The 16,961-nt window shown below is 37.2% G+C and overlaps 1 protein-coding gene and 1 non-coding gene across 6 annotated transcripts in view; both read right to left on the bottom strand.

The window, feature by feature from the left end:
• The window catches only part of MYO5A (myosin VA), a 205,472-nt gene that overhangs the window by 28,621 nt on the left and 159,890 nt on the right, over positions 1 to 16,961 (bottom strand). For 3 of the 5 annotated variants that reach the window (XM_061428735.1, XM_061428732.1, XM_061428731.1), the window contains exons 26-31: positions 13,925 to 14,068; positions 13,648 to 13,701; positions 9,848 to 10,075; positions 5,050 to 5,150; positions 2,231 to 2,311; positions 275 to 473 (exon numbers count right to left, since the gene is read on the bottom strand). In XM_061428735.1, the coding sequence (XP_061284719.1) occupies positions 275 to 473; positions 2,231 to 2,311; positions 5,050 to 5,150; positions 9,848 to 10,075; positions 13,648 to 13,701; positions 13,925 to 14,068 (807 nt within the window). The remainder of the gene's footprint in view (positions 1 to 274; positions 474 to 2,230; positions 2,312 to 5,049; positions 5,151 to 9,847; positions 10,076 to 13,647; positions 13,702 to 13,924; positions 14,069 to 16,961) is intronic. The other 2 variants (XM_061428733.1, XM_061428734.1) reach the window with 1 other exon arrangement.
• LOC133256312 (small nucleolar RNA SNORA81) lies at positions 9,285 to 9,461 on the bottom strand. Its single transcript, XR_009739184.1, has one exon. It is a non-coding gene; the product is annotated as a small nucleolar RNA SNORA81 (small nucleolar RNA).

Below are 16,961 nucleotides of genomic sequence, written 5' to 3'. Positions count from 1 at the left end.
CTGAGCTCTCAAGCTATCAAGACCCCAGCACACAGCCGGCCAGCATCTTCCACACCCTCCAAGCGAGGGCTGAGGTGCTGAGAGGCGTCTGAGCCTTCTGTGACAAACCACCGGAGTACACGCCTTTTTCACTTCTACCAACATAGTTGTATTTTCCTTACTGTGTCTGGGCTAGAGAAAGAGGGTCACAAGTGTGGGGCAGTGAACGGCATCTTTCCCATCCAGGAAGGAGGTTTAGCTCCTAAAGCATGGAGGGCTGCTCTGCTGTCCTTACCAGGTTCTCATTGGTGAGCCGAGTGATCTCGTGCTGCAGGCTGGCCTCAATGCGGGCCTCCGGGGGCAGCTGTAGGTTCTGGGCCAGCAGCTGCTGCTGCCGGTTGTTCTCCTCCTTCAGGCTCTGGATTTCCCCACGGAGAGCTTCAGCCTCATTCTCATGGCTCCTCTTCTGAGACTGCAGCTGGGACTCCAGGAGCCTGTGGAGAAGCCACACATGGAGGAAAGGGAGGTGACATCTGAGTCCCTACCTGGTGGGTGTGAGGCTTTGTGCTCACTTGCAAGGGCAGAAAAATGGGGACTCTGTAGTGTCTGTGTAGCTTCTGACTTGATTAGAGTCTAGAAACTCAAATGGAGCCAGAAACAAAATGAATGCACTCACATATGTGTCTTTCTGAATTGAGGATCCTGCTACAAATACAAAGTTCTCAGAGGCCCTGAAAAACAGGAGAATTTTACTCCTTTGAAAGCTTCATAGGAAATGATGACTAAAACAATTAAAAGACATAACTTTAACCTGGCTTACTACATTTGCAGTAGCATTAATTTAAAGTAGTATTTAAGTTGGCAAAATTAGTATTACTATAATGCCTTTGCCACAAAACAATCACTATGGAGGGCAAGATTACAAATGCCCACTTTAAATCTGCCTTGAAGATCTTCAGCATTCCAGGCGGGGGGTTGTGACCAGGGTCCCACTTTTATCTCTGAAGGAGAGAAAGGCTAGAGTGCTATTCTGAAATACATACAGATTTACTCAAATGCAGACAGAGTTCTGAAATTTTGTTTATATTTTAAATTTGTCATCTTCTTTTCCCCTATAACTTCCTTATCAGTAAGAGAATCCTAACAAGATATGGTTTTGGAAGATCACTATTAGTGGGACCAACAGAGTGGTTCTTGAACTTCTTTGAGCAAACATACAGGTCAGCTGTGCCATGGACTAGGGCACTGGCCAGAGAATACCAGAGCCAACTGGCAACCTCCCTCTACCAGGCACCCCCATTCTACATTCACTCCCTTTCCCAAAGCCAAGACAAAGTTATAGATAGGAATTAACTAACAGGAAGAAAGAAAAGATGTTTTTATTCCAATCCCCTTGGTTAGCAAATGCTGGGCAAAACTTACTGATACTATTATAAGCAAAGAGTAAACAACAGACTAAAAATATTTTGGGGATTACGAAATTTCCAAAGGATCTGAACCAATAACACCACAAAGTTAATGACAACAGTATGTGATAAGAAAAAAGCAGAATAAGTAGAAATTCCTTAAACAAAACAGTCTATTAAGTAGTTTAAAAATTAAATATTTACAGTCTACTAAGTAGTTTAAAAATTAAGTACTTAAATATTAAGTAGTTTAAAAATACTGAAATGGTATTTTTAAGACATAAAAACAGTATTTTTAGGACCACAAAAACCCCAGTATTTTTAAGATTTTAAGACACAAGTATCACTAGAGGAGATGAGCGTCTATGTTAGAAAAGTGTTGCTGTTTCAATTTTATTTGCTTTCTCCTAAACATATTTAACATGATGAGTTTGGGTAATTATTTTGAACTATAGCTGTGCAGGAAACCTTCCTGGTTTGCTGTTTCACAAATCTGAATTCCACAATAACCACACTGAATGCCAAGTCATGTACTGTTAGGCAGCATGATGATAATATATGAGAATGTAGCTATATTGCCCAGGCACAGATATCCTTTGAACTGATCATGATTCCAAACAAGAAACAGCTAAGTAATATGTATTAATCTTTCCTACAGTTGTTTGGGCTCTAGTTGAGAGGTTTGGGTTTTCTTCCACTCTTAGTGAGACATTCACAAATTTTAGTGTCGGAAATTTACCCAGGAAGACAATGTATAAGAAATACAGAAGTTAAAGTCAGGAGGCCACTGTTAGTAAGAAAAACAACAAATTAATAACATTCCATTTTGAGGAGACAAGTATAACCTGTTGGCTTGTTTTAACCCTTCATAAACCAGCAACAGCTCTCCATCCTCATTCAACTCATGGCAATCCATAGCAGATGGTCTTCCATGCAAAAGGAACAACAATGCAAAACACAAAGGGACACAGGGTGGCAATGAGATGACGATGGTCAACAGTAGCACATGGTATTTCAACATGTTATTAAGTCACTAGGACTGTCTTTATTAATTACAGATGACTTTAAGACATTACCACAGAAATTATTTTTGGTTAATATATTTTTTTAATGAGTAATATGTAATATCACATGTAAAGGTGGAGAATTTAAAACAAAATAATCAAGGATCCAGGGCTACTTTTCCTGCAAAATAATAAATGACTTAGGAGGTGAGAAAGACATCTGTTTTTAACATTTTGTTCAGCTAGCAGAGTGATCTTATGTCACACATTATGTTACAGACTAACCACAACAGTCATACACATATAGAATGAAAATTTAAGCTATTGTCTTCATGTGACAATCTTTATAATTCACTTCAAAATGAAGTTTTAAGTCTTCTGGGTAGGAATTTTTTTTAGCTTGATAAAATCTAGTTTTGTATTTTTAAAATTGCTTTTAAAAGTTCTTATAGGAGTAACTGATAAATATGTCCAAAGTTCCCAGCTTTTATGACGCAACTTAAAAAAATTTTTTTGCATCAAAAATTAATTTTAAGACCTGGGGAAATTGCTTTTTTATTAGAAAACTCACACATTTTATTAAAAGTATGTATAATTAACAAGTAAAACTGATGAAACTGATTAGAGGTTTTTTTCTACTGAGTATATAAAAATAATATTTTGAGTGTTTGCCAAGTATCAGACACTGTTTTACATCCTTCCACAGGTATTATTTCATTTAGTTCTCCTAGTGACAATATGTATCATTTGCCATATTGCAGAAGAAGACCCCAAAGTTTAGAAGTTAGATACCTGGCAAGTGCTATCTGACTACAGAGCCCAGGATCTTACTCCTCTTACTAGACTTTTGTTGTTGATACCACGTTTACATAAAACAAATTTCATAGATTGCTCTTTTACTTTCCATTTACCACCTTTGCCTGGAGAGTTGGTCTATTTGCAAGGTCTCGATTCTATTATTACATGCCGATGACTTCAATATTTACATCTCAGCCCACACATCTCTCCTGTTCCAGATCTATATTTTCAATCTCTGAATGAAGTTCTCTTCTTGGATGTCTTCCTACTTCCTTAAATATTTGTAAATCTACTGATAATTTCCTGTACTTCCCCACATCCCAGACCCAGCATCATGAAGTGGCATCTCTATATAACCAAGTATCCACCACAAATGCTGCAGAGTTGCTCTTCATGATCCCCCTCCCCTGATCACACATCCAGTAAACTGCAAGGCTGCTCACCTCATCTTCTTAAGTATCTTTCTAAGTGTGTCCCACTTCTTTCAATCCCAATGGCTACCAACTAAGTCAAAGTCACTATAACCAGTCATTCAATTATGGGAATAACCTCTTAACTGGTCTTTATGGTTTTAATCTTGTTCCATTACAGTCTATGCTCTAACATAAAAGCCAAGGCTAGCTTTCCAATCTCATCATACCATTCTCCTACTAAAAATCTTTCAACAGCTTCCACTGTCATTGGAGGGAAGTCCAAGTTCTCTTGGCTATCTCCCCAACGCTCTACAAACTCTGCGAAGGGAAGGACTGCATTTACCTTGCTTAATGCTCTATTGCCAGTATTTGCTGCATGGTCTGGGATGAAACAGGTATACAATATATATCTGGTGACTGAATAGCTTAGCAGATGGATGAACAATTTAATATAGCTCTTTTTACACTAACACATTCTCAGCTATAAGGTATGCTTACAACTTACATTATAAATTAAAATTTAAGGTTAACCAAATACTTTCATAAGCATTATCTACTCTTGTCCATAAAAGAAGGTAGTAAATACCTTATATCTTGCATGGCAGTATTCTTTAGTCTGTGAAGTATTTCTGCATACCAATTCTGATATTATGCATCAGGAGACCTAGATGTACACTGATAATCTCTGTTATCATCACTGGCCAAGTTCTTTTAAGTATGTAGTCTTTTAAGTTCAGAGTTTAATAGCATGAAGGTTCTTTGGGAAGCAGGAGTGGCAGAAAGGCCGAGGACTTTCAGAAATGAGCAGTGATAATCTTAGCTACAGGGAAAGCTTTGGGGAAAGTTCAGTCATTTAGTGACTGTGCAAATCTGCACTCTCAGCCCACCTAAGACTCTTAAGACTGAGCTAAGTGCCGTTAGGATTTTCTCAGAACACTTTAGGAAACGTGACAAAAACTTGGTCTCAAATATCAAGGTCCCATCTTGGGAAGTCATGGTACCCTTCGAGAATTATATGGCCAACACGGATGTGATTCAGCTATTTCATCACTTCTCTTTACATTAAATTTCAATTACTGAAAGCTGCAGCTGCCCCTACAAACCTTCACAAATAACCATCCTGAATAACAAATGGAAGTGACTACCCAAGATAGTCCAAGCTACAGAGTAAGCAGTTGATTTTCTTTCTCAAGGCTAAGGCCCTAAAAACACAGAAATATACTCCCCTGATGTAAAGAACATTTTCCTTTCAATTTCTTATCAGTAATGCTACCGTCTTAAAATGAGATTTTAACTGGGAATATATTGGAAACTTTGGATCCCTTTTGAAGGTCAGCTGATGTCTAACAAAACAATGCATAAACATTTGTACTCGCTGTACAAGAGGCTGGCTTGAAGACTAAAGATCAACAGGATTAAACCAAAATGAATAAAGAAAGATCAACTTACCTATTGGTTTCTTTCAAACCAATATATGCTTGTGCTATTTCGCCTTTATCTTTCATTTTCTGTACATCTTCTAAAAGTATTGTGGAATCTGTCATTGTGTTCTAAAGGGGAAAAGACATTTCCACATTAAGTGTTAACTCAAAAGCTTTGGACCACATTTAACATTTTTCTTTCTAACAGAATAGAGGGTTTATGAGTTCCACAACACACCTGCCCCACCAGAGCATCTACGCTAGCCCCAGGGTGACTACAGAGAGTGGGGCACAGGCAGTTAAGAGAACAAGGCACCTCCGTCCCTCTCTTGAGAATCCCTAACACTCTACTACAAAGATGATGTGATTTCAGAGAAAACAAAATCATTGATGGGCCATGTGTGTTTTATGCTGTGTGAAATAAATAGATAAATATCAGTATTCTTGCCTGGTTACTATTCTAATGCTTATATACACTTTTAAATATATTTATTTCTATCTATCTATCTATCCATCCAGTGTATATAGCTTTAAAACAATAACCAGGCAAGAACACCAAGAAAGTATTCAATGGAATGTACAAAGCTGTTCTTTCTTTTACTTCTGGACTGATTATAACAAAACAAATGCCCTAAGAAATATGAAAAGTTTGACACAAAATTCATTTTTCTGTTAAAAACTCAGTACAAAAAATTGGTGTTTAGATTATATGTTTCAGCAAAACTAAAGTTTTCTCTCACATCTTTAGATATATATAAATGGGAAGGATATAGCTCCTTGGAAGTATCTACCATCTGCTGTTATTCACTGTTTTTCACTCTGTTACGGTATAGGAATAGTATATAAGCTTTTGAGATAAACATCTGGCAGGTCAGAATAACTAATGATTTTGTATAGAAAGGACTTTTCTGCTAACATTTTCACTTCCTTTTTTTTTTCTTTTTTGGTCTAATCTGTTTGACAACCAATATAACTTCAAAATTTTGCTTCTACTCCAGCCGCTCTCTATCTCTCCTAAACCAGGGCAAGAATAGACAATAAGAACAACTGTCCTAATAGTCTCTAAAGCATAACACCCTTTAGAATCCATGGGCCCACTCTGTTTGTCTAAATACTATATGCCTAATCCTTTAGTCAATGTTTGCTCTAAACCCAGGTCTTACAGTAAAGTGGAGATAATAGAATACACTTCAAATATTGTGATCTTAGAGACCAAGATAACTTTAATGCCAACAAGAGGCCCATAAATACTTGCTTTTGAATTCCAGTATTTATTAAAAAAAAAAAATCGTACTTATATGCTAATGCTGTCCTTTTGTGAGTTTACAAATTCATACTTAAAATATGATAAAAGCTATAAAGAATTTATATTCTACTGAATTTTAAAAATCTTTCACATAAACACTACATATAGCATTTAAAAAGTATTTTAGCTATGTTTTATAAATATTTTACTATACATTTGATAGAAATTTTTTTTTCTTTTTTATGAAGGCATAAAATCTTTCTGTTCTTAAAAAGCCATACTCAGATTTTTTTTTTTTTATTTGGCTGTGCTGCATGGCTTGTGGGATCTTAGTTGCCCAACCATGGATTGAACCCGTGCCCCCTGTAGTGGAAGCACAGAGTCCTAACCACTAGACTGTCAGGGAATTCCCCACACTCAGAATTTTAGTTTTAAGTAATAACTTAAAGAACCAGTTTCTATATTAAATAATGCTACATGTATTCTCTGACATCTGAGAACCTATATGATGTGGTTTTGAACTTGTAGTAAAGTAGGTAAGTTGATCTAGTGAGCCAGTCTAAAGGAAAGATGGTATAAAGTAGCCAGTCCTTCCCTCCTCTGGTCTACCTTAGCTAAGAAACAGGTAAGTATAGGATCAGACTCAGATTACCAGTGCTAGGAAGTTCCTTACTCACTGCTCAAAGAGTTTCTGCCAAGACAGGAACCAGAAGTTCTGAAAGGGCTGCGCCATGTAGGAAAATCCCACCCTTCCCAAGAAGGGGATGCTCAGCTCCTCAGCCTCCTCCTCACCCTTGGCTAACAAACCCACAGATGGTAGAAGTGAGAGCTTGTGCTTCTGAGTTAAGGGCTTTCCTCCCTGCTTGTGGGGGCCCACCATTACCACCACTGAGGGTCACAGAGCTGACTATGAGTTCAAAAGTCATGGAGGCCTCTCTGTGATCCAGACAGGAACCTATGACATCCATAATTTTACCACTGACTTCTCAAATAGGAAGAGGTCAAACAGGAAATTAATTTATAAATACCAAAGTAGATTTGGTGGCCAGAAAGGATCAACTGTGTATATTGGGGGATACTTACAAACTAAAATCTAGGATTAAATAGAAGTATTTGCTAAACAATTAAAAAATTAGAATTACCTTGTCATCCTGAAAAATCACAAGTCAGCAAGCACGAAAAACAAATGGAAAAAACAACAAACTCTTAGTTCCATAAATAAATTCCATCAATGAGTCCCCATCAAAACATAAAAAAGCTAACTGTGAAAACAACCATGACTGGTTTCTCCTAAAACTAACTCTGTATGTAAATTAGTATCCATGGAACTGGCATGTGGTGGACATTAACATATATTTATGGAATGGCAACTCTTAATTCTCAGTTGAAATTCTTTTTGAGTTGTTTTGATTTTTCTAATTGTACAGTATTTGTGAGGATGTGAGAAAACAAGCCTGCTGCTCATGTACTGGGGTGAAATTCTTATCTTAGGTTTGTGAGAGTTTCAGTAATGCCTTGACAGGAGGTCATTCATTAGTCCAGGTGAAGCCTCCCAGAACACTTGCAGAGGTAGAGCAGGTAAACTAGATGTGGCTGGACTCTATCATCACCTGGCTCATGGGGTGTCACTGCCTGCAAAGGAGTTGTGAAATGTCTCTTGACTAGAAACGGAGTGGGACAAACAGCCCTGGGATTGAAAGGTCTCAGTCAGTGTCCTGTGCGTTTCTCTTAAGAGAGAAGAGGCTGATGCTATGTGTGGGCTGAGAACCTGGAGAGCAGGGACCTTGGTTAGACAGGGCCAGCCCAACAGGGGCTGGGGAGAGGTCGTCACATGGAATATGTGAGGCAGGTGAGTGAGAGTGTGTGATACCAGAGCCACATGCTCTTGTGAGCTGAGCTGTTTTTAGGTTCCTTGGTTCATTTTTCTTTCCATTAACTTTTACTAAAGTTTCTGGTTATTACAGAATATCAGATTGTCACAGGAAACCAGACACAGTGATCCTCATTTTGGACTCTACTCCAGCTAGCATGCAGAGGGAGGCTGGTTTCTCAGAGGCTCAGTCCCCTCTGTGAGTTGTCGTTATCAAGTACATCATGTGCCAGGTCTGGTATCTTAACCACATGCAGAACTACCATTTCTAAGAGAAGTGCTCTTGAACCTTCTAGGCATCCCATTCATTATATACTATAGGCTTCTAAAAATTGAATTATATTGAGATACAATTTTATATTAATTTCATTTATGCAACGAAGTGAGTAGATATTTTTATATATTATAAAATGATCATGATCATTAAAATGTCTAATTACCATCTGTCACCAGAGTTATTACAGTACTATTGACTATACTCCCTATGCTATAAATTACATCCCTATGACTTATTTATAACTGGAAGTTTGTACCTCTTAATTGCCTTCACCGATTTTACCCAACACCCTACATGCCTCCTACCCTGCAATCACTAGTTTGGTCTATGAATCTGCTTCTGTTTTTAGATTTCATGTGTAAGTCATATTGTATGGCATATACTGGTCTCTGTCTGACTTACAGTCATTTTTCACATGACATGTCATGCAGCTGGGATACTTGATTGCCTAATTCTTGGTAACACTTTGCTGCATGAACATGGGCAAGGAGGAACGCAGATCAGGTTTTATGATGATTACTCGAATTCTCTCTGGTATCAAATGACAAAAAGCCCACTTCTCACCAACACACAGCAGTGTTGGATCTGAAGTTACCTGAGGGCAGGGAAGGACTTCAAAGAACCATCTATATCTCCATCCTAGGTCCCTTCTGTGGAATCACTAAATACAGTCCCTTCCATCTGGGCCCACTCCCACATTAAACAGAATTCCTTGAGGTGAGCAGAAATCATCTCCATGTCACTTCTCTTCATTGATCTCATGTATAATCTTTACATGTGTTATCTTCCCAGTTAAACAGGCTATTTTCTTTCTTTTTTTTTTTTTCAACTTACATTCTTTAAAACCTCATTTATTAGATTGGTCTAATGACATATTGCACCAAATCTTAAGACAAAGGACACTGGACATTAAGAAAGAGGTCCACCCCAGTCTTTACAATCTAGTGCAGTTCCTCTTCTTCTTGTGTAATACTCTGCTAGCATTATTACAAAAACCAAGGCTATCTTGGTTTCTGTAATTTTAGCACAGTGCTTATACAAGAAGGTATAAACAGGCTATTTTCAACAAATAATTTAAAATTGTATTTAATGGCTTCCCACAGCAAGGTAATTTATGGATTTTTGTACTTAACAGAATTGTATTTCTGATTAAAATTTATTGTGGTCAGATTACTATAAAAATATTCATTTTAAAAGCCCTTTGTTAATGAGTGAGAGGTGAAACTTTGAGAAGCAGTTGGGATTTCACTTGCTTCTTGCTCAGTCTAATTGGTATTTGCAACAGTTTTTAAACAATGTTGAGTTTCTTTTTTTCAAATGATGATATCCTCAATTAGACTAAATACACTTAGGTTTCCTTCACATAAATTGGAGGGAAAGAACAGGAAGAGGCCAGTCCCCAACACCCACCTTCGCCACTTGCTCATGCTCACCTTGGGTTGTATGGCTTCCTTCTGGCTCACCAGCTGAGACCTCAGGATGAGGACTTCCTCCTTGCGGACATCAAGCTCCTCACTCACAGACGTCAGCTGCTCCATGAGGACACGGTAGGCTGGCGCGCCTGGGGCAGTCACCTCAGGGGCACTTTTCTCATTGAGGGCCTTTCGTAACTCATTTAGCTCATTTTTCAGTTTTTTGTTTTCTGACTCTAGTTCTTGACGCTGTAGGATGAGACAAAGAATGGTTCATCACCATCTTCCTCAGCTTTACATAGGATTACTTACCTTTCCCCAGGAGAGCAGAAGAATTCTGCTGGAAAAGACCACCAGAGCCACCCTAGGGAATGGTTCCCCTGGGAACTCAGCTCTGCAAATTCAGCAAGTCAACATCAAGTGGAACTGAGCAAGGTGAATGATACTTTGCTTCATCAACCCAGGTTTCAGAATCAAATTTGTTCCAGGTCTGCCCAGGGTATGTTCACAGGCCTGAAGAGAATGCTGAGTCCTTAGGTATGAGTTTGGGTAAGTACTAAGAAGCTCAGGTTTTCTTTATGTGTAAATACAAGTGCAAGTATAAGGGTCCAACTGTCAGGTTACTTGTAATGAATGGTTCAAATGAGCAGATCCCTGAAATGTTGAGTAGCATCCTCTTATCTCTATTGTAAAGCGGACGAGAAAAACCATTGGAATTTTAGGCTTCTAATTTCTAATTAAGAAATTATATGACAGGTAAGCTAATAAAATTCTCTATAGTGTTTCAATAACAACAAACAATATATTTTTGAAACTTCTTTCCTGTGTGACAAGCTTGTGAAGGTGCTGGCAGAAACCTTGAGATGTGGAAGGAGAGGATGGGCCACCTCCTCCCTCAGCCATCCAGATGGACACACACATCCTTCACCATCTCCACACTGTCACAGACCACCAGCCATCCTCATGTCACCAGTTAGCGCTGCCCTTGGCACGCTCTGCTCCAACAATGGCAACAGGAGCCCAGAATAGAGTTCTGATGCTAAACTGTTTACTGACACTAAAATACAAAGGGGATAGGATACTGGGTGGGAAATAGTGAAGCAAGCAGGCATCAAAAGTACCATGCTGATTTATTTAGCATTACAATAATGAAAGCGAGACCCTTCCATACAAACATAAAACATTTTATTGTTTCTTCCAGAGAAGCAATTTTAGGTTTGTAGCACCAAATTAGACCTTTCAATATGTCACACTAAGACTATCTGAAGACCTTTTTTTTTCTGCTTTAAGAATTTATAACCTTTTCTTTCATGGATTAGTTCATTCTTATGTGTAAATGAATGCTCCTTCCTATCCCCAGTATCCCACCGAAGTAATCAGATTCATATTTCTGTTTCTGCAACAGAAAAAATATGAATGTCTCTACTTCAACACCTAAGCTCCGATGCCATGTTTCCCAAACTTTAACGTGCATCAGAATCACCTAGAGGGTGGAGGGCTTTAGATTTGGTGTGACGCCCACAGATTCGCTTTTCCATCAAGTTTCCAGGTGTTGTTGACACGGATGGCCCAGGGACCACATTTTGGAAACACTGCGCTAACACTTTGGAACTTTGTGATCTGGGCTTCATTTTTAACATACTACAGAGAATGTCTCTCCTTGTCAATTTTTTTGTGAAAGGCAGGCAGAAGCAGAAGATTTGGAGATCAGATTCCTATCCCTGTTCCTTTGGCCTGTCCCATCCCATCCCATCTGATTCCTGTCTTGCATAACCCATATCATGATTTGGTTTTCTAGGCAAAGAGTATAAAAGACAAAGGAGAATAATGGAGATGACCCTTTGCTGCCACCCTTTTCTTTTGCCACAAACATAAAAATGTACTACCCTAGTAGTACTTTCACTGGGGGAGCAAAATATTTAATTATGTTATAATTTAGAAAGGCTAAAAAAGGTCCTATGGGGTATTTAAACAGTAAATATCATATTTTGGGGGTGAAAATTAGTTTTCAAACAAGTTGTGATGGGAACCTAGCATGTTTCCTATTGTTTGGCAATCTGGATTCAAGATCAGACTTTACCAACTGATAGTAAATCTCTTCACTGTTCTAAGGCCTCAGTTAATTGATCTTATAAAGGAAATAAAAATTATCTCAGAAGTGTGACAATGACTAAACAAGATAAGGTAAAGGAAAAACATTTCAAATTGTAAGGCAAATATAAGGTATTATCAGTTAAGTGTTTAGAATCACTCTTACTGTCTTCAGGGGAAGGAGTTGAACAAGGCATTGTGGGTTTGGGCAGGTAGAGGACAGGCACTCTCCACACCATGATGCCATACAGCCTGGAGAGGAGGCACTTGTCAGGGCTCTGGACTGTGGGAAGCAGCAATCCACACAGAACAGTGGCCTCTTAATGTGCATAGATTATGTTCTAAATCACAGTAATAGGAAATAATTTATCAGGACTAGATTTGCATAATATTACTAAAAACAACAACAAAAAAATTCATGATTGTTTAGAGAGACCTCAGGAGTTCTCAAGTATATGTAAATGTCTACTGTTAAATATTTTGTGGCTTTTCTAATTTTTAGTTTTGCTTGGTTATAATTATGAACCTTATTGCAATTTTCCAGCTATTTTAAACCATAATTTTCAAAAGCAGAAAAAAAGTTTAAAAACTGGCATAATCGGAAAACATCGAGAATAATAAATCTAAGGCTAATAAATTAATTAATAACCTAGGGAACTTGTGGAGCTGGTGGTGACTTGACAGCTGACAATCTGATAGCTCAGACTTCTAGGGGCTCAAGATTTTGATTCTGGAAAGCAAAGGAAGGAGCCAGGTGGTGCACAGCCAGCTCAGAATCAAGCAATGGGACAGTTTCCCCTCTGGGCTTCATCTCTGTGTTACCCAAGATGCTCTGTATTTTAGGAACTAATGTTCCTAACCAGGGCCTTTTCCTGTGTTCGTGCGCTCTAGAACACACAGTGGCAGCTTATCTCCATCTAGTAAGACTCTGCCTTGAACCACTAAGAAGATACAGTTCTCCACCTCCATCCCCTTCCCTCCAACTGTTCTTTAAAATGTTAGACTATGTTTCTTCTCTGTAAACAAATATCTGTCTTTCACTGCAAACACATAGTTTCAGTGGGATGTGACGGTTAGAGCATGGGGTTTGGAGTCAGAGACACCAACATTCAAAGTCCGCTCCTGTCAGTTTCTAGTGGGGTTATCTTAGGAAGTTACGTATACTTCTTAGTGTCGATTTCTTCATCTATAAAATGGGGATTAAAATGCTTACTTGCAGGATTGTTGTTAAAAACTAAGGCTGATGTATAAAGTGCCTGTATTTTAAAATGATGAAGATAATGACAGCAGCCAACGTATGTTGTGTCTTTACTATGTGCTCAGCACTGTTCTACACAGTTTACATGAATTTCTTCATATAATCCTCATGAAAGTCCTAGAAGATAAATATTATCATTGTTCCCACTGTATACATGAGATAACTGAGGATTATTTGCATACAGCCATAGAGTGGGGGATCCAGCATTTGAACCCAAGCAGTCTGACACCAGGGTCCATGTCCTTTACTACTTTCCACAGCCTCCAAAGGCAACTACTGCTTAGGCTGAAATCTAGCTTCTGTGAAAGAGAACTTTAAAAAGGTAACAATGCAAGGCCAGAAATAATGCCTGCAAAGAGCTTAAGCTAGGGCCTCAGGTACCACCAAGGATGTTCTCTGAGAGAAAGAGGCTCTGAATGGGTTTCTTGCCAAAACAAGATATTCAAAGTCTTGACCAGACACTTCCCATTACCTTGAGTGACTCATATTCCAGTTCTGCACCTCTAATCTGTGGTCTTTCTTCTTCCTAGGGAAAAACATAAAGTTAAGAACTTTATAAATAAGTAGTTATATTTTAATTGTTAATTTTTACTCAGAATATTACCTAGCTCTGCAGAAAACAGTAAAGAGAATTTAGCCCTCACTTGAAGGAAATCCTACTTGATTAAAGTACTTCTGGCCTGAGTTCCCATTAAAGAGACCACAGAACCCAGTTTGCCATGGCCCCAGGGTGGGAGAGCTCTGCTCACCTTTGCCTTGCTACGGAGCACCTGCTCCTCCTTGCGGTCCAGCTCATCCTGCATCACCTGCTTCTCCTGCTCCAGCTCTGTGACCCGCTTCTGGAGCTTGAGGAACAATGACATGTCCAGAGGCACCTTCTTCTCACTTGGCTCCTAAACTCCAGAAATTATAAGATGGTCAAGATGATTCATAAAATGTAAAACCTGATGAGAAAATGATGAGCAGCTCGATAGAAAAATAGTCAAACTTATAGGAGAAATATAAATGGCCAAAGAGTACATGAATAGCACATCCAACGAGCTAATAAATGAAGAAATGCAAATTAAACAACAGTGAGGTACCACTTTCCTCCATCATATTGATAAAGACTAACAGTGTCTTACATGATGTTGGTGGAAGTATAAGTAGGCCCTTTAGAAGAGAAAGTGAGCTGTATTCACTAAAATTTAAATCTGTATATCCATTAAACTAGCAATCTATGTTTAAGAATTAATTCTACAAAAATATTTACACAAGTACACAAAAATATCAATATAAAAGATGTTCACTGTAGTATTTTTGTAATCACAAAACCTGAAAAGACTCCAAATACTGGTCAATAGGAGACCTACTTAAATAAATTCTGGTATAATCAAACTATGAGATATTTACAGCTGTTAAAAAGAATGAAGTAGATCTACACAAGTAGATAAATATGTTCTAGATAAAAGTATTAAGTGAAATATACAACTTGCAGGATAGTATCTATATTGTGATCTAATTTTTCTTAAAAAAAAAAAAAAATACGCGTGACTTTTAAATATACCAAGCCCATGGCATACAACAATCTAAAAGGCCATCATGGTTATCTTAGAAAATGTGAGGTACTGTGGGAAAGTTTTATTTTCAGTTTCATACATTTCTATATTTGAATTGTGTACAATAAGCATGTACTACTTTTATAATTAGGAAAAATGATTTTTGAAAAGGTGAAATGCTAGTATAAATATATTGAGATCATACAGAGAGAAAACAAAAAAACCAAAACATATATAACCCTTAATAAACTAAAAGATAACCTAGTAGCATTTAAAAGTATGTCAACTGGTTCCAAAACAGAATCACAGTAAGAACTACCAGGTTAAATAAAGATACACTAATTCAAGATAAGCAAAAAGAAGTAATTAACCATCATGGAAATTCTGAGAATGTCATAATTGTTTTACCTCATTTACTTTGTGTTTGAATTTTTAATGAGTTAAGAGAAAGAATTGTATCATTAGACTCAATGCAGAAGATAAAGAGTCTCTTTTCGTCAGAGAGAAAAAGAATGGTAAGAACAATTTATTTATTTAATTAAATAATCAAAGTATAATTATTAATTATAACAAATATAATTAAGTGTTATATTAATAATTAATAAGTATAATTATCAACCTTTCCCTTCTCCAGGGGATTTTCCCAACCCAGGGACCGAACCCAGATCTCCCACATTGCAGGTGGATTCTTTACCAACTGAGCCACAAGGGAAGCCCTCTTAATTGATCAGCAAATCTTACATTTCCAAATGTCAATTTTTAAAAAAAATGTCTTTTCTTGATATAAAAGCAAAATAAGTTTTCATAGAAAATTTAGGAAATAAGAAAAGTAGAAGAATGAGAACTGTAAGTATAACCTCATATCCAGAGAAAACTCATAATTTTTGTCCAGTCTTTTTTCTATAAATTTAAAGAACAGGAAAAATATTTCATCATAATTTTGTACCATCTTAAAAACTTGGCATTCATTATAACTGTTTCCCAAATTTATAATATGATACTTGAAAGCATAATTTTTGATGGCTGTATTAAAATGTATACCATCATTTGCTTCATCATCATGTTACAGATGAGCACTTAAGTTATTTCTAATTTTTGTACTGAAATATACTAAAGTAAACATCCTAGTATATAAATATCTAAACATTAATGCTTTAATGTCTATTAGGCCTGTTTATACTTCCATCAGTAACCACCACCTTGCCTGAAGCAGCAACGACTGTTATATCATTAAAAAAAAATTGGCTCATTTGAAATACCAATAGTGGTATTTCATTATTGTTTTAACTTATATTTCTTTGCCATTTAATGAGGTTGAATAATTTTTATATTCATTAGCTATCTTTGATCTTTTGTGAATTCCTAGTAGTGCCAAGTTCAGCATCATTTTAGTTCTAGAAAAAAACAAACACCTAAGAAGAATCAACTAAACCAAGAAGTGGGGCACTTATAGGCTATCAGGGTCATTTATCTACAAGCTAGTTAGACCTGGACTTTTCTTACTGTCCATTTTATCATGCTCAGAGTAAGAAAAAGGTTGGGTATATTGTCTGTCCTGACTTAGTAGAATAGAGATAACGTATTTCCTTAACATAAAATCACTACAGAATTTCATTCACATAAATACTTATTTCTATACACCCCACAAATACTGATATTTTAGCTTATTTATAATATAAACATTCCATCTTGTGTATTTTAACATTTGTTCATCTTATTAATGATGTACGTATACATGCAAAGTTGCTTCAGTCATGTCCCACTCTTTGCCACACTGTGGTCTGTAGCACACCAGACTCTTCTGTCCATGGGGATTCTCCAGGCAAGAATGATGGAGTGGCTTGTCATTCCCTCCCTTCCAGGGGATCTTTCCAACCCAGGGATTGAACCTGTGTCTCCTATGGCTCCTGCATTGCAGGAGGATTCTTTACTGAACCACTGGGGAAGCCCATTAATGATGTATATATCCCTGAAAATTTTAATTATTTAATCCTTTTTTCATACTATAACTGAAGCCTTCATCCTATGAGTGAATATAATATTTCATTCACTGTAATTAAAATGTCATCATTTGGGAATAATTCCTCTCAGCTTTGAATGGTCATTTTTGTTGAAAAGGAATCCTTTTATTAAAATAGGGTGGGATAACTCTTTAGATACCAGCTAATATTACACAAAAAATTAACTAACTGCTATAGATAAGAACAAAATTTTATGGATAGGAACACTTGACAAGTGCAAAACTGTT

This window comes from Bos javanicus, chromosome 10 (genome assembly GCF_032452875.1).
Source record: "Bos javanicus breed banteng chromosome 10, ARS-OSU_banteng_1.0, whole genome shotgun sequence".
NCBI classification, from domain to species: Eukaryota; Metazoa; Chordata; class Mammalia; order Artiodactyla; family Bovidae; genus Bos; species Bos javanicus.
The sequence above is the reverse complement of the archived record's forward strand: the minus strand, read 5'-3'. Positions and strand labels throughout refer to the sequence as shown.